General features: G+C 31.7%; 1 protein-coding gene across 1 annotated transcript; it reads left to right on the top strand.

Moving 5' to 3' along the window:
- Window positions 1-12,748: 12,748 nt before the first annotated feature.
- On the top strand, window positions 12,749-18,911 carry LOC104888643 (low-temperature-induced 65 kDa protein). Its single transcript, XM_010673665.3, has 6 exons — window positions 12,749-13,055; window positions 13,969-14,148; window positions 14,881-15,327; window positions 15,957-16,919; window positions 17,385-18,495; window positions 18,594-18,911. The coding sequence occupies exons 1-5, from the start codon at window positions 12,962-12,964 to the stop codon at window positions 18,467-18,469; spliced, it is 2,769 nt and encodes a 922-aa protein (XP_010671967.2). The 5' UTR covers window positions 12,749-12,961; the 3' UTR covers window positions 18,470-18,495; window positions 18,594-18,911.
- The last annotated feature ends 5,579 nt before the right edge of the window (window positions 18,912-24,490 follow it).

Genomic DNA, 24,490 nt, shown 5'->3' with positions numbered 1-24,490 from the left:
TTTAGAAATGACGACATGAAATTGGCTATGGCTGAAAATCGAACTTGGAAGATACAAACCCATATGTGATAGGGATATCTTTGACTTTTATTTATAGTCATTGCTAAACACAATTCAAGGGAAATTTTGTTCCATTTGATAGAATGAGTGTCATACGGGGTATAAATACCATATTACTCCCCTTTCCTTGACATACTCAGGCTCCCTTTAAATGATTCTCTAGAAAATACCAAATATATAGTTTATTGACATGTGCAAAAATGCACGGGAAGGGATTTGCTTAATAAGAAAAAATTTCCAATGAAACGAATAATAGACAACAAATTTTCTAATGAAACAATAAGTAAAAGTTATAATAACAAAAATTACAAAAATGTGTATGAAGTTATACGTTTTAGAACAGTTCCTTATAAACAACATTTGTAGTTGTTTTGCACATTATTCTTTTTATCTCAAATAAGAATTTTAAGTCTTTTTTTGCTCGTGACTCGAGAAATAGCGACATATAGCTGATCATGACTGGAAACAGGCCTTGGTAAATACAACCGTACCCGACGTGCGACAATGATTGTCCTTGACTTTTGTTTATAGTAATGGTAAAACACATCGTTAAAGGAAATTGCCGTCTTTGAAATCTGATAGGAAATTTTGTTAAGTCAGACGGTGTTAGTGTCATTCGTGGGATGAATACCTTGCCACCAACATTACTCCCTGAAATGACGGTAGCTTCAATCACTTGATTGCCTAAATGCTTGACTACCAGTCTCGTGCCATTACACAATCCAGATTATGTCTGATCAATATTACGAAGCAACATGACCGGCGCACCAACTTTTAACTTAATACTATGATTTGGCAGTCCCGAACACTTTATTTTGTTTAGGAATTCAGTAGAATATATTTCATGAGCCCCTAAGTTCCCTTCATCTTTACTAATTGCATCACAACTCAAGTACATTTTCTCATCATCTGGAATTGTAGACAACACATGATCATTTACCTTCTCAACTATTTCATTAGGTGTGCAAATTGCACAGGAATTTTTTATTTTATAAATTTAAAATTTTAATATGTTTCTCCTAAATCATGGTCTGAATATTAACTTATGATTTAAAGTTATTATAGTCATATATTTAATGTTATGGTGGAACATGTGAGCAACAATATTTTAGAAAATCTGACTGGAAATTTCTTTGCTTTGCCCATTCAAATAAAATTTTAATTCGCACCACTACTAACACTCAATCATGCAACCACTTCCACTCCTACATTCTACAGTCATGCTCTCCCCCTCTTTCTTGTTGTCTTGCACCACTGCTGCACGCCTGCACTATACCAGGCCACCCACTGGCCACCACCAACCAGACTACCACTGCTTGCCGTTGGGAACTTCATCAGATGTTATCTTATAGAATATTTTGGCATATTGTATAAATTAAGGGAGTGATTGCACACAAATGGGAATCATCAATGACCTATCACAAAAGTCTCATCATATTATTTTCTTTATATAATACGTCATTATATTCCTGAAATTCCAAGCAACCTTTTTATAATCATATCGTGTATTAAGAATATATTAAATTGGCTTACGACCCATATGTTCAGTAACTAACGTATCTAATATTATGGTGGGACACGTGACCAACAGTTTTTCTTTAAAAAGGTTTACTGAGAAAGTCGTCGATGTGTCCATTGCTTCACTTAGAAGCTCATACAAAATCACAATTCGCATCACTACTTGCACTCTATCATGCAACCACTTTCACTCCCGCTTTCCCAGCCTACTCACCCTCTCTTCTCTTATAATCTTGCATCATCATTGCAATGCACCAGGTCACCCACCGGGCAACCACTACTTGCACGGGGAATTTCTTCAAACGTTATTTATTTAGAAAATTTTGGTCGATCGTACAATTTAATTAAGGGAGTGATTGCACAAAAATGATAATCTTCAATGACTTGTCACAAAGTCTCATCATATTATTAACGTTATATACCTTTTTATAGTCTTGTATCATTGTACGTCACGTTCAAAATTAATATGAATTAATTTTTAATACTCCATTTGCTTTAGAGTAATCCTATCACCTTTCATAATCTTTTCTCTTAATAGTATTTACACTTTTATGGTGGAAAGGATCCTTCTATTTAAAGCAACTTTTGACTTTGTTACATTATGTTTTTTTGTCATCTTGTATTATGTTATTTTTCCTTTTTTATTCATTTTGTTCTCCAGTTATAGATTTCAGTTACTATGTTTTTTTTCTATTTGTTAGAAAGCACCAAATATGTTGCTTATTTCACGTATCTTGATATTTTGTAACTATATGCAAATGTTTAACATTCATTCTTACAGTTATATTTTCATCCTATTAGTAACATTATGTGATAATATGTTTGCACAGACTCTTGGTCATCAAATTTTCACGCATTCATAAATAATTATCTTTTTACCTTAATTAAATGATATACTCCTCCAAACCCATCTGATATAAATCCCTCCACTAATTACATTCTCTCACACATTCTTCTCATATTCATGTGATGTGGAGCCCTCACACTGTTCTTTTTCTTACTCAATCAATTTTTTGTTTATACTTGTACACTATTTGTCAACAATACCTACACCCCTACTATATACTCTTAATATGGTGTCCAAACTTACATGACAATTATTCAAGAATGGAGGGAGTATACTTATAGAACGATTTCCTACAATGGCGTCTAAAAGAAGAAATTCCCGTTTCAGTGCTAAGAAAAATAATTATTGCACAATTTGGGGTCCAAATTTTGGTTCGTATAAAAGATTGAATGACATAGTGTTGGAGCAAAAGAATTTCTTATTTTGGTGTTAAGCCAGCTAATGATATTATTTCAAAATTTTATTTCACTTTCCAAAAAAGATGATTGTAATATGATTTTTATGTAAATTTGTATAGTGATGCTCATTATATATGACTCTTTTTGTAATATTGTTAGAGTATGCTATAAAGCAGTAAATGAAAGTTCAAGTTTTAAATTTTAAGAGTGTTATTATTCAGGATAAATTTCGATTTTGTGTTGTGATCTAAAACTTTTCCATTTTATCAATTGATTTATTTTCATCCCTTGATGTTTTTGTTTGTGTGGAGCAAGTAAATGATTCATATGTACTTAATTTAGCTAATACTTGTATAATACTAATTGATATTATTGGCAAAAACAAAGACTACTTCTGAATGTAAACATATATGGTTTCTAATGTAATTTAGATCACTAAAAGAGGGATGTTCCATTTCCTAGTTCTACAAAATAATACTCACATTATAATTAGAAATGTTTTTTGTTTGAAACTTTCTTTTAATTAAAAAACAACAAACAAAGTTAATTAGAGAAATCGGAAAAAAAAAATTCTTCTCAAATCAATATATCTTTGGCCAAATATTAATGATATTTCAACATTTTATTTAACTTCTTACAAAGATGGATGTACTATCATTTTTTAACTTTTATTTTAGGATTAATATGATTTTTAACGAACTTTTTATGATGGTGCTATATTATTACCTAAATTGTTCAAGTCTTTTCTATAATATTGTTAAAGTGCATTTCTATTATGTGACTAATATTATAAATCAAAATGGTTTTTGTCAAAATCGTTAAGCAGGGTATTTTTTTTTTATATACTTGGTTTCAACTGACATATACCATTTCTAAAACTTCTAATTCGTTAATTTTCTGATTATAACATAAACCGTTTTCATTTTCATATTGTACATAGATATTGTAATTTGATTTTTTTTATCCCACTGCCCAAAAAGTATAAAAAACTTAATTATGGTAGTTTCCTTAAATGAATTGGATATTGTAGTATTGTACTTGTCTCGTTACCTAAAATAACTACTCATCCTACACTAACGATTCAAAATTGAAATGATTTTATGTGAAGTTTAATATACTAATATGATTGCTATTGAAGTATTAAAATCCATGAACTTAAAGTATTATAATGGTATTTAATCATTGCTAATTTGCTATTGAGTTAAAATATTTAGAATATAATATTATACATTTATATACACATGTCAATAAAGTTAAAAAAATCAAAATCATTCATACAACTTGTCAATGGATTCTTCGACTAATACTACACATTATTCACCAATCCAAAAAGAATGTGAAATTTGCATTCATTATACTATAACCATTTACAATATGATATTAGATACATTAATGATTCATGCAACAAAATAACCAAACCTTCATCTATCTCTCTCTTCATCTCATCTTCTCTTCATTGAAAATTAGTAACCTCCATGGGAGACAAAATTGAAAGATTTGTTTGACACTTCATCTTCTCACCTCCAGTGGTAAAAAAAAAATTGTGTAGCAAACATTGTCATACAGGCTCTATATCTTTAGGGTAATTATAACTACTGGGTATACTGCCTCTGTGGTACTCTGTATAGTTGGTTTAGCTGCTTCTTTTGGTCTGCAGTTTGACTTGCTTTTGTTTCACATGCTTTTCAGCTGGGTCGTAATACCAGCAATACGATATGTATGAAATTTTTGAGAATGTTGGCCCTAGCTGACATGCTTTCATGGTGTCTTAAACTCCACTATTGCTACAAATAGACACACATCTTAAGAGTATGTTGTGATTATTTTCCCGACTTAAGAAAAAAGAATATATCTAGTGATTCAACTTTTTAAAAGAAGTGATATGCCCGTAGAGTAGACACATCTTAAATTGCATCTAAAGGATATAAATCCTAAAACTTTTAAGTGCATTCTCACTAAATGCACTATGAATTATGAAAAGTTGTGTGAATATGAAAAGTTGGTTACTCCTATGAAGACTCTTCGTCAGTGTGTAGCACAGAACATGCTACTCAACCACCCTCATGTAGAAGATGAACATGCCACTAAAAATTAAAATGGGGTAAATTTATTTACCACCTTAAATCCCTTGGATTTAGTTGGAAAAGGGGAAATGAGAAAAATAATGCAACACGCATATTCCATATATAAACGGATGTTTAGAAATAATGCAATTGACAGAATTGTTATTTTTAGATGCCAAAACATAGCCGAGATTATCTTTATACAAGTTGGCAAAGTTCCTAGTTGTATATGTCAATCAGGCAATTGAGCTTCTTCTGTTTCATGTTCCTTTACTTCTGCTTCTTGGAATTGAAAACGCTCCTCTTTTAAACTGAACATATATGAATTTGAGCTATAAAAGAACATCTTATTTTCCTCATAGATATGTTATATATATTGAATATGGACAATGATCATGTTCATTTCAAATAAAGTGCACATTTATGTGGAGCACACGCTTCGTCTTTGAGTTGCTTCTTGTGCCGGGATCGGGATCGGGCTTGGGTAAACACTTCTGAGAACTTGGAATCATCATTCAAGCTTCTGTCATTCACCTTTCCACAAGCTAGCTCAACAACCTAAAGCTTCAATCTACATATCCTCCTTTAATAACAGGATTTACAAAGCACTCTTAATATCAAAAACTCAGTTAAAAAACCACTCTTTATAACACAGGTATGGGCTATGGCTCCATGTATCGGGTACGTTGAATCACGATACCTCTGGCAACTAATTCTTGGTGCAGTGAGTTGATCACATGGGACATCGTAATGATCTTATCTCTAGCTTGAATATTTCAATAGAATGTGTATTAATCACATATAGGAATATGCCTCCGATCAAATCACACGACAAAAAAAATTATATTCATTGTATTAAACATCATAAATTCACAATGTTAAGATAAGCATTCGGCATTCCAAAGCTAAAACTTTTACATTAAGTACAAAAATATAGTTTATTTGAATGCCCTCTCTCCTTTACCACCGTGGTTTGCTTCTAAATTCCAATGTTTAGATGAACTCTATCATTAATCTATGCTGCTCCTGATGTGGTGCTTGTGGGTTTTCTCTTTCCTCTTCTTCGTGGACTACCTGCAGTTGCATTGCTACTGTTACTGATTTGCTGCTTCTGAATTTTATCTCTCATCTTACACCGTCGTCGTTTGCTTCCAATGTATAGCTGTTGCAGTTGGATTGTTGTTGTTGTTGCTTCTCTGCGTGCCACTGTGGTCGAGCATTATTTCAGTTCTATTGTGCGTTGTGGTTGTTTTTACAATGATTCATAGATTTCAATTTACCCTATTTATATCAATTCCATGCCAAAATATATGCACTAAGCTTCAATACATATTCAGTGGAAATGTGTATAATTAGTAGAGATCATGGAAATGTGTATAATTAGCGGAAATCATGGACATGGAAATCATCCTTGATTGATATTTTGATTTCATTACCATATATATGAATTAGATAGGCAAAATCGGATGTACATAAAATTAGAAAGAATAAATTCAGGGAAGGAATAAATCGGATATGGAAATGCTACTGTTTCCTTAATTATATAGATTACGTATCAATTAAAATCCGTAATTGACGTCAATTATATAGATTATTGAATCAATTATATATGCGTGATTAAGGGAAGGAATATGCGTGATTAAGGGAATTTCATATTCTTTGATTGCCTTGACACGTGGACACCCTAATTGAGCTTCAAAAAAATACTGATCAACGGAGCATGCCACGTCATGCCACGTGGGATTCAAATCTCTAACTTTGCGACACGTGGCCTGAAGGATTCTTCTTTAAATATATATACTAGTTTTAAGACCCGTGCATAATGCACGAGAGTATTTATTGCTTTATTACATATTTAAAGGAAGTCACATAATAACATTGATTTAACTTCCCGTATTACACTAATATTGGCACTCAGCCATACACCTCCTTCCAACAGTCCCAATCACCCCTTCTCTCCATCTCTCTCTATCTCTCTCTTTCTTGTCGTCATGCACCATCACTTCTCACCACCTCATGGCACTCAATGGCCTCCGATTATGTATAATATTATAAATTTTGATTTTTATAGTAATTTACGAAAAGATTTCTTGCTTGTCAATTATTCATTTACAACACAAATGATTTACGATTTCGAGTCATTTTACCCTATATTTTGTGTCACCCAGGTTATTACTTCTCATGTTATTCATATGAAAGTAATTCATATTCCAAAGCAATGAGTGTATAGAAAAAGAAAACATATTGGAAATTACTTCCTTTGATATACCAACTATTTAGTCTCTTAGTTTTCATGGATAAAGAAAGTACTTTGATATATATATATATATTATATATATATATATATATATATATAATATATATATATATAATATATATATATAATAATATATATATATATATATATATATATATTATATATATATATATATATATATATATATCAGGTTCCTTTGATGCTAAAAAAGAAATTTTAGAAGTTCTTGCTAATAATTCTTTTTTCTAATTTCATGTAGTTCTTGCTTGCTTATACTCAGACCTGTTCTCCTCAACTTATTTTCAGTTCAGTTCAGCTCTGGACGATAATACTTTTACTCTCACATATCACTATTCAGTTCAGTTCAGTTCAGCTGTTTTATGCCGAAGAGAACATGCATCAATTCTCCACTTTATTTTTACCAATGATGCAACTCCTTCGATTAAATAAATCCTATAACAAATAAACCCACTACCCACAACCTATCACATTTGAACATGGAGATGTAAATAAACAGACGAAGGATTTGATATTAAGTGTAAGATTTGTGGTGGAACCTAGTTTAGAAGTTGTTTGCCTCTTATAAAATTATTTCAGGCGTTAAAAAGGCAATGATTTTGATAATCCAAAATTAAGGTTGATTGGGGATTAATGAGATTCCCAAAATTTAAGTTGACTGAGAATTTCAAATCCTTAACATAAATTACGTTTTCCATATCAATTAAATAAATCAAAAAGGCAAAGATTTAGTATTGATTATATACATAGAGATTTGATGACAGTAAATGCCTAATTTAAACCTAAAATCACTCAAATTAACCATAATCTTGGTTGATTTGCTCAAATCTCTCCCATTCGAATTTCATTGTGCCACTTATTTATTCCTTAAGAGCAAAAAATTGGTGTTTAATTGACACATAGGATTTTTATGACCTTGTCTACATTCACCTAAGCAAATTTTTCAACCTTTATATAATATAAAAATGTCTACATTTTCGTGTAAAGCATCATATTAAGATAATTTACTCAAGGTGGAACTTAACAATTTTTTTTTAATCTGTTATTGTTCTAACGTCCAACTTTACATGTTTATTCTATAAGCCCTATGTGTTTATATTCTCTCTTAGAAAATGGGAGTTTTGCACTATTCACATACAAAGTAAATCTATCTAATTCTTTATCGTGACCATGATAAATCTATATTTCAATATTATCATTACCTCGCCATTTTATACGCACAATGATGGTTATTAATGTCAATTACTTAAACAATCGAATAGTTCTAATATATAATGTTCAATTCATTATAAATCAATTCAATCGAAATCAACTCCAATAATTTTGATAAGTCAAATCAATTTAGTTAAACCAAATTTATGTGAACAATCTATACTATTATCTATAATAAAATCCGAAATCCTACGTGTCAAGCTCACAATAACCGATCACTAAGTCATTGACATCTTTAACATGCTTGGCAATTTGAGGATCCATGATTTATGTGTTGATAATAATGGAATTTCAAGAGAGAAAAATAAAGAAAAGGAGAGAGCCGAAAATTATATTTTGATGTGAATTGAAAAACAATAGAGCTAGACTATATATAAAGAGATGGATATGTAGTTGGGGACAAAATTTTTTGCCATTTGATGTGTCTTTTGCAATAAATTTAGGAGGTTATTGTTTTTATTGAAATGATGGTGAAGAATTTATATGGGTCAAAGTATTAGAATTGAACTATCAATGCATCATCAAAACCAATACATTGGACAAAGTAGTTAATAAATTGATAATGACATGAGAGAAAGAGAAATAAGTACATAGAAAAAAGGGCATAAAGATGTAAATCATCTTATTACAACTACATACTAAAAATAAATATGAAACAAAATAAATTAAAAACGTTATCGATAATAAAAATGTTATATGACAACTACGTAGTGACTTTAATTACTACGTTTTAATCAATTGAAAGATAATCAACCAATACTTTGTTGTTAACGCCACAACATTCCGTATTGTTTAATCAAAATCTTCAAAATACTCATCATCAATCTTGTAAGCTCTTGATGGAATGCATTGTAGATCATATAACATCATGTTCGAAAAATCAAAAAATATACGGACGATAACCATGTATTGTTGTCTTAACGTCTTCAACATAAGCCCAAACTTCATTGCGTTTATTAAAATGATATGTAAACATACTGGACATGTTGTGGAAATAAAAATGGCCTCCACGAAAATGTGTTAAAACCATAGATTCAATATCTAAAAAATTCGAATATTCAACTTTAGCGGACATTTTTTGGATGGATTTTCTGTTTCTATTATGTTTGGAGGAGAACATAATATTGATGTAGAGATAGGGGAAGAATTGACATCAATATGCAAATTGAAAATCCGAAAATGAGTTGGGATGTTTGAAGAGAAAACGACACTATTTATACAAAAAATGATACGTTTATTTTGCATATTTACGTTATTTAGGTTATTAGTATCCAAAATTATGGTTGATTGACAATCAGAATAACTATTGATTGATTGATTGGTAACATAATTTCGGATAGTATCAATTTAAATTAACTGATTGATTGACAATTACCATTAAGGGGGCAATAATTAAGATTGATTGATAATTTAAATTACTTCCCGTATTTAGTTGGTTAGTAAAATTTTCGTAAATACCCTATATGCATGACAATTAAAATTTTCGGCCAACACCAATATTAATTTGAATTTTGAATTATGTAATTGTACCCATAATTAGCATCAATCACATTAATTTATAAATGGATGTGCTTGATTCCGGAATCTATATGATATCCATGATATTAATTGCCTAATTTAAAAATCAATCAACACAACACAATACGATTTTTTTGCATTTTTCATATAATTTTCGGCCAAAATATTTTGTATTGCCACGTGGACACTCTCATTGAGAGTTTTATTGTGAGAAACTCCAAGATTTATGTATTTTACCAAAGGCATGACACATCATTAATATTTAAGTTTGAAGTTTATACAAAAGCTTGACACCTCAGCATTTTTAACATAGACATGACACATAAGCAAATCCTTATTGCTTTATAGTATTATATAGATAGATGAAACAAATGATTGTTAAATGACTAATGTTTCTTTATAAATTACGAACCTCTTGTATCAAATTGTGCCATCAACTAATGTGCTAGACTCCAAGTGATGGAATTACTTCCTCCATTTTTTTTAAATATGACATTTTATTAACGCAAAACTTTAATAACATAGAGTTTTTTTGGGAATATATCAGGTAATAGTACATTTTGTGGGATATACCTTATTAATTTTTTTGTAGAGATATACCAACTCTAAATTTAAATTTTGTTAAAATATACCAAAAACACTATTTTCGACGAAAAAGTCAAATTTCCAACCTTTGACTTTGTAGGAACTCGCGGGTGAGCTAGAAATTGACAGTAAGGAAGTTGGAGGAAAATGAATGTCAAGTCAAAAGCCGAAAAATTGACTTTCTCACTAAAAATAGTGTTTTTTGTACCTTTTAACAAAATTTAAATTTAGGTTGGACTATCCCTACAAAAAATATGATATATATGCTGCACAAAATGCTCTAACACCCTGGTATATCCCCGCAAAAAACTCTGACATATATCTCCTAATTTTGTATTTGTGAAATTTTTAAAAAAATATATACATATTAAAACGAATCTAATAAAATTTCACATGACTATTTTTTTTTATCACGTATAAATCACAATCGATTATCAAAATGAAATTTATAAATAATATAAAATGTTTCATTTAAAAAAAAAAAATTGGAGAAAGTATTACTCCATAAATTACTACTAAAAAAAATTCTGATGACCTTCTTACATAAAAAAAATAAAAAATTAATGATCTTATTTTATTTTATTTTATTTTCCTTTTTTTTAAGGAAAATGATCTTATATCTTAGGCTATGTTCAGTTCACCTTATTTTTGCTTATTTCAGATCTAATCAGATCAGATCAGATCAGATCAGATCAGATCAGAAAAAATAAGTTCAGATCAGATCAGATCAGAAAAAATAAGTTCAGATAGATCAGATCAGATCAGCAGATCAGACAGATCAGTAGATCAGATCAGATCATCAGATCAGATCAGATCAGTTCAGATCATTCATGCTTATATTTAAAAACTTATTATTATTAAATATCTTTCACTACATATTAATAAAAATTATAATAATTGAATATTAATAAAGTACTCATTGAGACGAATCAAACAAGACCCCACATGACTATATTTTTTTTAATATATTGAGAAAAATCTAAAAGATTATCTCTATTGTGAATAGTGTCAAGATTCTAAGTGACAAAGATAAAAAAAATACAAAGGGGTATTATTATTTACTAGTACATTTGTTCAAAAAATTATATTATTGTTGTTGTTGTACTTATTAATTATTAATATTGGTAATTATTATTAATCTTGTTGTTACCATTATAAATGTCATTGTTATTATTATATTAAGTTATTTTGTTGTTATTAAATAATAGAAAATTAAAAGCCACGTTTAAGAACATAAGATTGACGCAAAAATAAGAAATATATAAAATATGATATCTCAAATTCATGACAACGAAACTACTAATGTTCGGATTACATTTCAAAATAAGCTAAGTGTGAGATACAAATTATAAATTTAGATTCGGTATACCTCTTCCTACCGAATTCAAATCTCTTCTAGCTATTTGAAGTTGCACGATATTTATTTATTTTTTGCTCAAGTCATAGTTGTTTGTATATCTTGTTCTATTTTATATGGAAAAAAAAGAGTTCAGTTTGCCGACTTCTCAAGTGTGAAACTTTTTTTTAAGGAAAGTGTGAAACATTGTATAAGTGCTCTTATAAAATAATGACTTGAGTTATATAATTATTTTTAGTAATAATAATAATTATGATTATAATTATTATTGTTGTTCTTATAATAATGATAATAATAATTATTATTAATAATAAAAGTTGTATAAAAGTTGTAATAGAAATAAAATGATAATAATAGTAACACTATAAAGAATATCTTATAATGTATTGCATAATAATGATTTACAAAGTAATAATATAATAGTAATAATATATTTTATAAAAGATAAGATCTTGTTGAAAAAATAAGTTCAGATCAGATCAGATCAGATCAGATCAGATCAGATCAGAAAAAATAAGTTCAGATCAGATCAGATCAGAAAAAATAAGTTCAGATCAGATCAGATCAGAAAAAATAAGTTCAGATCAGATCAAATCAGATCAGATAAGTTCAGATCAGAAAATTTCAGGTGAACTGAACATAGCCTTAGTCCAATGGTGATATCGATTACACTACAGTAGTCAGTATCTATCCGTATAGGAGGACTCCAATCTTTAACTTCCATGAGATACCCGCCACGTTTAAGACAATTTAAACTCAAAATTAATACCATCAGTTTTCGAGAGACTCTAGACGCACCGAAACAAGGACGTGTCTGCCTTCCCAATACGTGTCTTTGCACTATAGCGCCAACACCATGCAAAGGTGGCGTATTCTAATTCTTCAAACAATTAAATATACCGTATCAATCATCAAATTCCCCTCAAAATACTTTTGCTTTTACTCTTTTTATGTAACGACTACAAATTGATCGTCACTATTTAAAAACCCTCTAAATTCTCATAATCTTCGTCAGTATTAAACGATCATTTCTTTGTTCCCGAACTTAAAAACAAAAATTGCCAAGAGTTAATCAAGAGTTAGTGGAGAAGTTATCCGATTTAGTGATATTAGTGAAAGTTGATCCTAATGAACAATCAAATGGAACGTCCTAGAGGTCACTCTACTACCTATGAAGAAGATCATATCCATGATCAAGATGCTGGCACGGGGGTACATATTGGTAAGATTTTACTTAATAGCGTTAAGAATTTCTTAAAGAATTGATGATATTGTACTGCATTTTATTTTTCTTACTATACTTCTGTGATACTGAAATAAATAAAATACTTCTTTTAAAAAGCTAAAAGCTTTTATATAAAAGAAATAACATTACATCTATAACCTATCTACTTTATTCGTAACAGGAAAAAAAATGTAACAAATTAATATTTTATACTTTATAAATAATATTTATTTTTTTCCTGTTACGGAGGCCGTATATGTTATTCCCTCCGTCTCAAAATATAGTTTCCATTATTTTTTTAGGGTAATTTATTTAAGTAGAATCTAAGAGAGAGAGTGGTGGTTGAATAAACAAAGGAAAAAATAAATTTCAAGAAGAAAATAAATGATGCGACACGGTTTTTCTAGATAAATTACGGAAAAATGTGGAACTAAATATGAAAATGGAAATTATATTTTGGGACACCTAAAATGGTGATGGGAACTGTATTTTGGGATGGAGGGAGTATTAATGGTTATGTTAATAGCATAATTTGAACGTGACAATTTATGTGATTAATAGTGTTCTATAATTGGTTTACCAATAATCTTAGAATATTGTGTTTTTACAAGAAACATATAGAAGAAAGAAATAGATGAAACGGAATTAATAAATTTAGATTCATGTGATATGAGGAAAATTTTAAAGTATGTTAGATTTATTTTTGAAATGTATATAAAAGTGAAAATAAGTGTTGAATTTGAAATAAAGGGAATGTACATGAAAAAGTCACACCGATGCAATAGAAGAAAAGAAAACCGCAAGAACGAAGTGTAAAAATAAAATGTACACATGCAACTATTTTGTTTGATTTTCATGGTGGTATTAGTCTCAACTCTTTTAATTTAATGGTCATGTATGATATATGAAGGTCATAAAGATGAGGATCATGGTGAGAAGAAATCAGTGCTGAAGAAGGTAAAAGCAAAGGCGAAAAAGATTAAGGATAGTATTAAAGAGCATGTTGGACATGGTCATGAAGTGCACGATGATCATGATGACGACGACGACGATGAGATGGATGTGGACCCTGAAATCCACAACACTCACGGTATGCAACTCTTACATTGTTGAGATTCCAAACATGTGTGATGTGTGTATTTTTTGTGAATAGAGAGAAGAGATGTTAGAGATCAATACTCTATATGCACCATCGGCCTCTTTTAGTTACAACATTTTTAACTTTTGTATTGTTGAATGTATTAACGTGAAACTCAAAGTATTGCAATTAGACTACGCTCTGTTTGGCATTACTAGCAGAAAATAAATTGAAACTGAGAAGATAAAGTTGAAACTGATGAGGTGCTAGAACTTATTAGGTTAACTGTTTGACAAAATTAGTTGATTAAGTTGATAAATTATTTTTAGTAAAATTAGTTGTTGTCAATATTTTGGAAAGACATTCCAAAATTTCAGTCACCTGATTTTGAAAAGGTAAATTTTTTAAAATTTATCATTTAAATCATTTTAGCCACTTAAAATTTTATGTTAGGTGCTCTCCAAACACGAATGTTAGCAAATGCTTCTCCAAACAAAGCCTAAGTCAAAATGGATATTGTATATGATACTCTATCGGCCTCTTTTAGTTACAACATTTTTAACGTCTGTATTGTTCATCTATCAACGTAAAACTCAGAAGTGTTGTAAGTAGATTAAAGTCAAACTGGATACAGTATATGATACTTAAACTAAACTGCTAAGTAAGTAGTACCTGTAAATTAAATTATATGTTGATTAAATAAGCTGGAGAGTTTTGGAAATCCTCTAATACATAATTTTGCAGCTGTTCAAAGCTTTGTGCCAGGACATGAGGGAGTTGCAAGGCAACATGAACCAAAACAAGGAGACAGAAGTACAGGTCAAGAAGGTGCCACAGTGATCAGCAAGAAAGGTGATGATTACCAGAAATTTGATCCTACTACTGCAAGATCTAATCCGGGGCAGGATGAAACCTTGGGTTGCTCGAGGACGGATACTGAAAGGCCAAAAGAATTCGAGGAGCGACCTTATGCACCAAGGAATACCCCCATTGCTGCTATGCATTCACGTGAAGGTCATAGTACTAGTACCGGAAATTTGGATATGGGGAAGAAGGGACCTCCTGCCAAGTATGGAGGCTTAGTGGAGAGACTGACAGACCTGGAGAATGATCCTCAGGCCCCGAAAGATGTAGGTGAAGAGCGTCATCCTGCTAATTATCAGGCTAAAGTTGCTGATCCGTCAGGAAATGGTAAGATTGTTTCTGAAACTGTTTTTATGATTTGGTACATTAGTGTTTTGGTGTAGAAGCAAAGGAAGCATACGTTTTAATGAATCTGAAAACATGGCATAAACTTGTGAATCGTGATCATTGTCTTGTTTGCCTAAAGATGTTTACTAAATAATGGACCCTGACTCTTGATTTCACATGTAATTACTTGGCGGATTCTCTATATTGGTACTAACAGTTGCACCTCATTTTGGTTTAAAATTATGGTAGATATTCATTTAGGCTATGTTCTCTTCGACTTCATAAACTTATTGTACTTAGTTCTTGTTACAACCAGGTTAGACCAGACAAAGACTAGAATTAATGTTGAAATATTCACATCAGAATACCTCATCTTAGGTGATACTTGGACAATAATCAAGCACTCGAGCCCTAGATTCTGAATAACTTATATATGTTTACAAATGCACTTAAATTTTGAAGACAAGGCTATTATGCTAATTTTATCTAGACGAAGACCTGAAATTCTTTGTGCCTGGTGGAAATTAATGATTCTGATTGATCTTTTCATATTTTACTTGCAAAAAACTCTATAATTTCTCAATGAAGAGAATTTCGTACTCATTGATGTAATCTTATAACTATGATAGGTAATAATTCCAAGCCTGCTCAGAGCTATATGCCAGGGATACATAGAAGTAAAGTGGGTGAAAAAACTCCTATGGGGGAGATGCATGCTTATCCGTCTAGCAAGCCTCGAAGCGATTATCAGAAGTTTGATCCAACTAATACAAGCTGTGTTCCAGGGCAAGAGGAGACCTTGGGCTTGTCTAGAACTGATGCCGGAATCGTGAAAGGGTCACAGGAGAGCCCTATGCCTGGGCTACATAGAAGTAAACAGGGTGTAAGAACCCCTATGGAAGGGGTGATCCATGCTGATCCGTCGAGCAGGCCTCAAAGTGGTTATCAAATCTTGAATCCTACTACTACAAGCTATGTTCCAGGGCAAGAGGAAACCTTTGGCTGGTCTAGAACTGATACTGGAACACTTAAAGGGTCAGAGGAGAGCTTCATGCCGGGGACACAGAGAAAAGAAGCTATTGAAAGAACTGCTTTGGAAGAGCTTATTCATGCTGATCCGTCAAGCAAGCCTAAGCCTCAAGGCGACTATCAGACCTTTGATCCTACCAGTATAAGTTATGTTCCGGGGCAAGAAGAGACATTGGGCTGGTCTAGAACTGATACCGGAACACTAAAAGGGTCAAGGGACAGCTCTACGCCAGGGCTACACAGAAGTAAACTGGGTGAAAGAACTGCTATGGAGGGAGTTGTTCATGCTGATCCGTCAAGCAAGCCTCAAAGTGGTTATCAAACCTTTGATCCGACTACTACAAGCTATGTTCCAGGACAAGAGGAGACCTTGGGCTGGTCTAGAACTGATACCGGAACACTAAAGGAGTTGAAAGAACCTTCTGACAGACACACTAGGAAGCTTGGGGGCATCTTTGATAGTTCAGAACACTTGGAGAAAGACCCTCATGCTCCAACAGGTCCTGGGGAAAAACGTCATGCGGACAACTACGAGTCTAAAGTTACTGACCCAACAGGCAAGGGTAAGATTTATGTTCGATTTTTGATTGTTTGTATGGTTGTGAATTTATGAATCTGCTTCTGCATTTAAGCAAACATTGTTTGGACTATAAGTATGAAGTTAGCTCGCGATTATTGAATTGTAATCTTTGGTTGATTCTAATGATGGTTAATTAATAGTCACTGAAGGAAAGGGGGCATCGTATTCCCTTCACGTGAATTTCACTAAAATTGATGTGATTTACACTTACTTTTTTTCTGATTGAAACAATTTTTGCCAATTATGAAGTGCTTTTCTCAGTCAGCTAACTGATATTGCTGATTAAATCTGATATTTGCTATCATTGTATTTTGAAGTTTGAAGTGGACAATGTTGGAATCGTCCAATGTTGTTTTGGTTTGAGGGCGGTTTAGTTAGCAGATCCGGAAAGTGATCATGGCTTTTCTGACATGAACATGTTTCTAAATGCTTCTATTCACATTTTCAGGTGGTGAAGAAATAGGGGTTACACCAATTCTGCATCACTTGGATAGAATGAACATCCAAGACGAATCACAGCAAAAAGCAATAACAAGCCAACAAGAGAGCATGTTCAAACCCAAACAAAGCCCACAAGATGAGAAAATATTCACTGGAAGCCATGATCAATTCTCTCCAGAGCCGGTTACTTCTAAGACAGTTGTGTTTTCCGAAATCCCAGAGTCGGGGTCTCAGTTTGACAGTACCAGTTCAGGTGTGATGGGATCACACGGCGACTCAGAACAGACACAAGGAAGTTATACTGAGAAAATAACGTCTGCTGCTGCAATGATGGCTGACAAAGCAAAGCAAGCGACGAGTTCTGTTACATCAAAGCTAGGGTATGGGGGAAGTTCTGATCAGCACTCAACTAGTGCAACCTCAGGACCTCATGATACACATTCTGAATCAGGGGGTTATGGCGCGAAAATATCGAATGTCACAGCTTCTATAACTGGTAAGGCTGTACAAGCCAAGGATGCTGTAGCCACAAAACTAGGCTATGGAGGAACCCATGAGAGGCAGCCTGTGCAAGAAGGGGCATTCAAGGGAGGGTCAAATGTTGAAACAGTAACACGATCCACTGTGGGCTCGGATGTGCATGGTTCGGAGATGGGGCATGAGGTGGACCCTAATACTACAACTGGACCTTCTGCTTGGACGGATAGAGGAGTGTCCGTGAAAACGTTCTTGGCCGAGAAACTGAAGCCTGGGGAAGAAGACAAGGCGTTAGCCGATGTCATTGCTGATGCATTGCCCTTGCACAAGCATAAGGAGGATGTAAGCGGGGCCGTGGAGGAAGACGGAAGGAGGAAAGTGACAATAAAAGGGCGAGTAACGGAGTCTGAAGAGGTGGCAAGAGAGCTTGGAAGGAGTGAGGATACGAGTTATGACGATGCTGGTGCCGGGTTGGCTAGTCCTGGAAAGGGTGTAATGGAAAGGATCAAAGATGCTGCTGGTGCCTGGTTTCAGAAAGGTGGTGAAACTCTACCAAAGGATGCTACAGAAGGTGTTGTAACAGGGGTCAAAGATGCTGTTACAGAAAAGTGGTGAATCTCTATCAAAGGATACTATAGAAGGTAAAACTATGTGACATTTAAATTGGAACACATGGAATTGCATTGCAGTGCCATTTATTGTATGAATTTTGTTGATTTTTTTGGTTTTATGTTGTCAGGAAATGGAAGCTCTCCTAGAATTTCCTCATAGTAAGGCAAGTGAGCAGAATAGAGCTGGAGAAACAGGATTTCAGTGATAATCTTACTCCATTCGAGTGTTGCTAATGTACTTGAAATTATATCAGTTGTTGTAAATTATGAACTAAGACACTTATTACAGTTTGTGAATGTTTGTATGTGATGCTGCTGGTTACACTCGCACAAATCAATATTATGTGATGTGAGTTGTTATCTAGAGTTTTCTTGCTATCTATCTTATGTTATGTTTTGTTACTTTGCTTTTCCAGTAAATAAAAACTATCAGATATTTGTGTTTATTCAGCTGGTCTTTTTCATTTGGTGAAAATAAGATCAAGATTCTTGGCATGTTCTAATAATCTAATTATAAGTATAAACTGCAAGACCGAAGTGAAACTGAAATAGTGATGACTAACATAAAACAAACTTACGGAAAATAGAGAATCAAAACAAATTCACAGAGGCTTACTATTTCAATTCCAACCTTCTATTGGGAACCAAAATCTAGTATCTAACCAGGTATATCGACTGTAGTCAATTACTCCCTCCGTCCCATAATATAGTGCTTATTTCATTTTTGGTGGGTCAAACTTTGAAATCTTTGACCGAATATTCTCATTTGTATATATAAAAAAACATATTCACGTGGGATCTTGTTAGATTCGTCTCAATGTGTAGTTTTATAATATCAACTTTTTATATTTTTTATTAATACGGAATTGAAGATATTAAAGGTCAAAGTCACGTCTTGGAGACCGTGTATAAAGGAAACAAGCACTATATTATGGGACGGAGGGAGTATAAATTTTTAACTCATTTGAGTATCTTAATTGTATTTAGTGAGTTCCTTTGTACTTCTATCTCCTTTTCAAGTGAAGGCTTTATAAATTTGGACTGCATGTTGTCACTAATACACTTCTTTTATGAAAAGCATTGTTAATTAGAAGGAATTTTGTTAGGTTGTCTTGGGTTTTGACATATTTACAATGTCAACCTTGCCCATAATTCTAAAATGTAGACAAATTAAAAGACATAAGTGGGCATCTTTCTAAACAAAAAATAATGATTATAGATGCATTAATGTATAACAAAAATTATAAGAAGCAAATAACATGAGTAATATCTAGTATATTACTATTACGACATGGAGTATTATTTTAAGATGTTATCATCTTTAATTTAAGAGGTTATAATTAACAAAATTGGATTTTTAGTCAAAATATTAGTTAAAGAAGCAATATCATCACCTTACAAAACACATTCCTTCAAGCAAGACTATACTTATATAGTGAACTTATAAGATCAAGTATCGCGCATCTAAAAGTTGACGTGTATAGACTAATTTATAGTTACATGATCATGCACGAGTGATGTTAGTCTACACATGTAATATTCGTGCCACTTATGTGACTATATTTCTGTACATCCTATTAGAAGTACCATATAATCAATCTATGTTGCTTAAAATATAGTTTGATCAAGTTGGTTTTTGCATCATAGAAAAATCAAGTCTAGTATTTTCACACGATTTTTTACACAATGAATGCTAAAACAAAAACACTAGAACAAGGATTACAAAGATAAACACAATAAATGGAATTTTCTAGGCGTGTAATCGCTTTCTAAAAGAAAGTATTCGAATCCTATACTTGAGCACGAGTAGCGCTAAATCCTTTCTCGAGACACAAAATAGAAAGACACCAAAGTTATTGCTTAAGAACACTGTCAAGTAGAAACTACGGGTGTTCATATAGGATACTTTGTCCGATCTTTTAAGAAATTTCGGATATCCGAAAATTTTGGATTGAAAAATGTGATTCGAATCCCATTCGAAAAATCGGATATTCTAAATTTAGGGTCGAAGGGATATCCAAACTAAAAAAATGGATTTTTGAAGGAAATGTTAATAAAATAAGTTTTGGATATTCGGTCTTGAAAACAGATATTTTCGGGTATTCGAATCAGATATTCGAAGAATTCTCGTCAAACTAAAAATCGATCGAATGGACCAGATCAAATATTTATGAACACCCATGAGAGGAATAGATGTGATTATGATTACTTCTTGTGATGCTGAATTTACTTTGACCTTTTGTTGTGAGAGTGTTATTCTAACCATTCATAAAAATGAGAGGAGTATCATATATAGGCTATGTTCAGTTCACCTGAAATTTTCTGATCTGAACTTATCTGATCTGATCTGAACTTATTTTTTCTGATCTGATCTGATCTGAACTTATTTTTTATCTGATCTGATCTGATCTGATCTGATCTGATCTGATCTGATCTGATCTGATCTGATCTGATCTGATCTGATCTGATCTGAACTTATTTTTCAACAAGATCTTATCTTTTATAAAATATATTATTACTATTATATTATTACTTTGTAAATCATTATTATGCAATACATTATAAGATATTCTTTATAGTGTTACTATTATTATCATTTTATTTCTATTACAACTTTTATACAACTTTTATTATTAATAATAATTATTATTATTATCATTATTATAAGAACAACAATAATAATTATAATCATAATTATTATTATTACTAAAAATAATTATATAACTCAAGTCATTATTTTATAAGAGCACTTATACAATGTTTCACACTTTCCCTTAAAAAAAAGTTTCACACTTGAGAAGTCGGCAAACTGAACTCTTTTTTTTCCATATAAAATAGAACAAGATATACAAACAACTATGACTTGAGCAAAAAATAAATAAATATCGTGCAACTTCAAATAGCTAGAGAGATTTGAAATTCGGTAGGAAGAGTATACCGAATCTAAATTTATAATTTGTATCTCACACTTAGCTTATTTTGAAATGTAATCCGAACATAGTAGTTTCGTTATCATGAATTTGAGATATCATATTTTATATATTTCTTATTTTTGCGTCAATCTTATGTTCTTAACACGTGGCTTTTAATTTTCTATTATTTAATAACAACAAAATAACTTAATATAATAATAACAATGACATTTATAATGGTAACAATAAGATTAATAATAATTACCAATATTAATAATTAATAAGTACAACAACAACAATAATAATAATTCTTTTGAACAAATGTACTAGTAAATAATAATACCCCCTTTGTATTTTTTTTATCTTTGTCACTTAGAATCTTGACACTATTCACAATAAGAGATAATCTTTTAGATTTTTCTCAATATATAAAAAATATAGTCATGTGGGGTCTTGTTTGATTCGTCTCAATGAGTACTTTATTAATATTCAATTATTATAATTTTTATTAATATGTAGTGAAAGATATTTAATAATAATAATTTTTAAATATAAGCATGATATGATCTGAACTGATCTGATCTGATTGATCTGATCTGATCTGATTGTCTGATCTGATCTGATCTGATCTGATCTGATCTGAACTTATTTTTTCTGATCTGATCTGATCTGAACTTATTTTTTCTGATCTGATCTGATCTGATCTGATTAGATCTGAAATAAGCAAAAATAAGGTGAACTGAACATAGCCATAGAGAAGTTATACAACGCACAAAGATATATATCGTCAAAAAGACAGCCACTAAGGCAATAAGCATCGCTTCACGATAAAACAATAACTGACGAAACGGAGCTTACACTCTACACTAGAGCGACACTCCTCTCCTCTTTTGTCAATCTCTGAATCTTTGCCTATTTTTGACGTGCGCTCTATCATTATCGTGTCGCTCCACATTAAATGCCTTTTATATCGTACATTGTTTAAGGCGTCACACCTAAACCAAGCAACTTAAATCAACTTAACATGAATCTAATCATATAAATGCTCTAAATCTCCAATAATGAAATCGAGCTTATATCTGTCACCATTGGTTAAAACTAATTATAGTGAACTTTTATCGATCACAACTACTTTCACAATTTATTAGTGTTGTATTCACTATTTTGATGATGACAAATATTTATCTTCGTTTAATTTAGTTTGTTTTATTAGATTTATTTATTTAATTTTATTTGTAGAGTAATTTAGGTTTATTATTTTATCTTATAATTTATGTTTATTATTTTATCTTATAATTTAGGTTCATTATTTTATCTTATCATTTAGGTTTATTGTTTTATCTCACAAATATCGTGTTTAATAGATTATGGAGAATTGATTAGGAGCTAAATCAAATATTAAGTTATTTAACTTATTTGTGTTTTGACTGATAATTTACATAATTATATTATGGACTTTAATTTGTGAAAATATTAGAAACCATAATATTCTTGGAAGTTAGTATGCGCAGAAGACGAAATATCAAAGTGATTTGAAGCTCTAACTTCCAGCGCCTAAAAAAGAGGGTTGTTGAAGTAGTTCCTAGATTTTAGGAACTACAACAACCCACAACAACCTACCTACCTTTGAGGCGTACGGTGATGGCGGAAGATGTGGAAACATATCAAGCACAACTTCTAACGGACTTCTAACGGCTATAAAGTGGATGAAGTGAAGCTAAATTTTAGCTCCCACTATGTACGTGTGAAGAAGATCATGGGGCAATCTATTATCTACATATAGTTGTGTTGTAACGAACAAAAATAATTATGCTTTCAGTTATTCTTGTAATATCATTCAACGAAAGTGTATTATGTTTCTACTCTTCTTTCATTATTATTCCTTGTACTAGAGATTAGGTTGTGTGAAACAAAATCTGTAATCATTTTAAGAGAAAAAGAGAAAGAGAAAGAAAAGAGAGAAAGAAGAAGACTTCTAGCGAAGTCAAGAGAGAAAGTCACTTGTTCAGGGGGAACAAGGTGACAGGGAACAAGTTCCTAGAGGAACAGAGAAGGTCCAATATTAGGTTTTTTAAAGAGAATTGAGTCAAAATCTCACGTGGTCAAGGTTTTTCTTCCTATTGGGCCTATGAAGTTTTCCTTGTAAAAATTCCCATGTTCTTATTTCTTTTAAGTTTATGTACTTATCTCTTTCTTAGTTAAAGATTGTTTTATTTTCGCAAAAAGATTGAAAATCTCCCCAACTACAATTCACCCCTCCTCTTGTAGTTGATCTAGTGTTTGTACTCGACTAACAATTAGAATAGACAGTATAATTTTAATATAAAACTAGACGACCCTAAGGTTGAATATTTCTAACAAGCCCATTCCATTTCACTCTAATCAAACACTATCTTAGTTATCCCTTCTCTTCTCCTTCCTTTTTTTTCTTGATTATCGAACTACAATAGATAATTTCAAAAAACTATCTTCGTAGTCTTATCGAACAGATAAAACTAGTCACTAAATGGATTAAAGTAGTCAATGAATGGATTAAAGAATGTCATTACTGAATAGATTAAACTGATTACGAAATAGATTAACCTGGTCCCTAAATACATTAAACTAGTCACTATATTTAAAAAAAACAAAAAGTGACATATTCTCTTCTTAATACTCCATCCGGTCTTTATTAGTTTACTCGTATTCCTTTTTGGGATGACCATTATTAGTTTACCCTTTTCTTTTGTATCTATTTTTGGAATGAGAGCACTAACATAACTTTTCATCACACGCACATACATTTAACTTTAATATAAAAGAACAGCTTCTTTTTCTTTTTATGACCCACAACATTATTTCTCCTAAACTCTGTGTAAAAGAAAGGGGTAAACTAATAGAGAATGGAGGGAGTATTAAGCTTGGTCGTGCCTATTAATTACAAATATATAAAAAGGCGTGCGAAAGAAAGCCTATGTGCCACATGGCACTCTCCTCAAATTTCTTACGCTAATGCTTCATGTCTATGTGTACTCCTCACTTTTAAAAAAATGTGTATGTGCAAGATATCGAACACGAGACCTTTGAAATGAAAATTAAGAGCTTAACCATCAATACACTATGAATTTGTTGTC

This window comes from Beta vulgaris, chromosome 3 (assembly GCF_026745355.1).
Source record: "Beta vulgaris subsp. vulgaris cultivar EL10 chromosome 3, EL10.2, whole genome shotgun sequence".
In the NCBI taxonomy this organism is placed as follows: Eukaryota; Viridiplantae; Streptophyta; class Magnoliopsida; order Caryophyllales; family Amaranthaceae; genus Beta; species Beta vulgaris.
The sequence above is the reverse complement of the archived record's forward strand: the minus strand, read 5'-3'. Positions and strand labels throughout refer to the sequence as shown.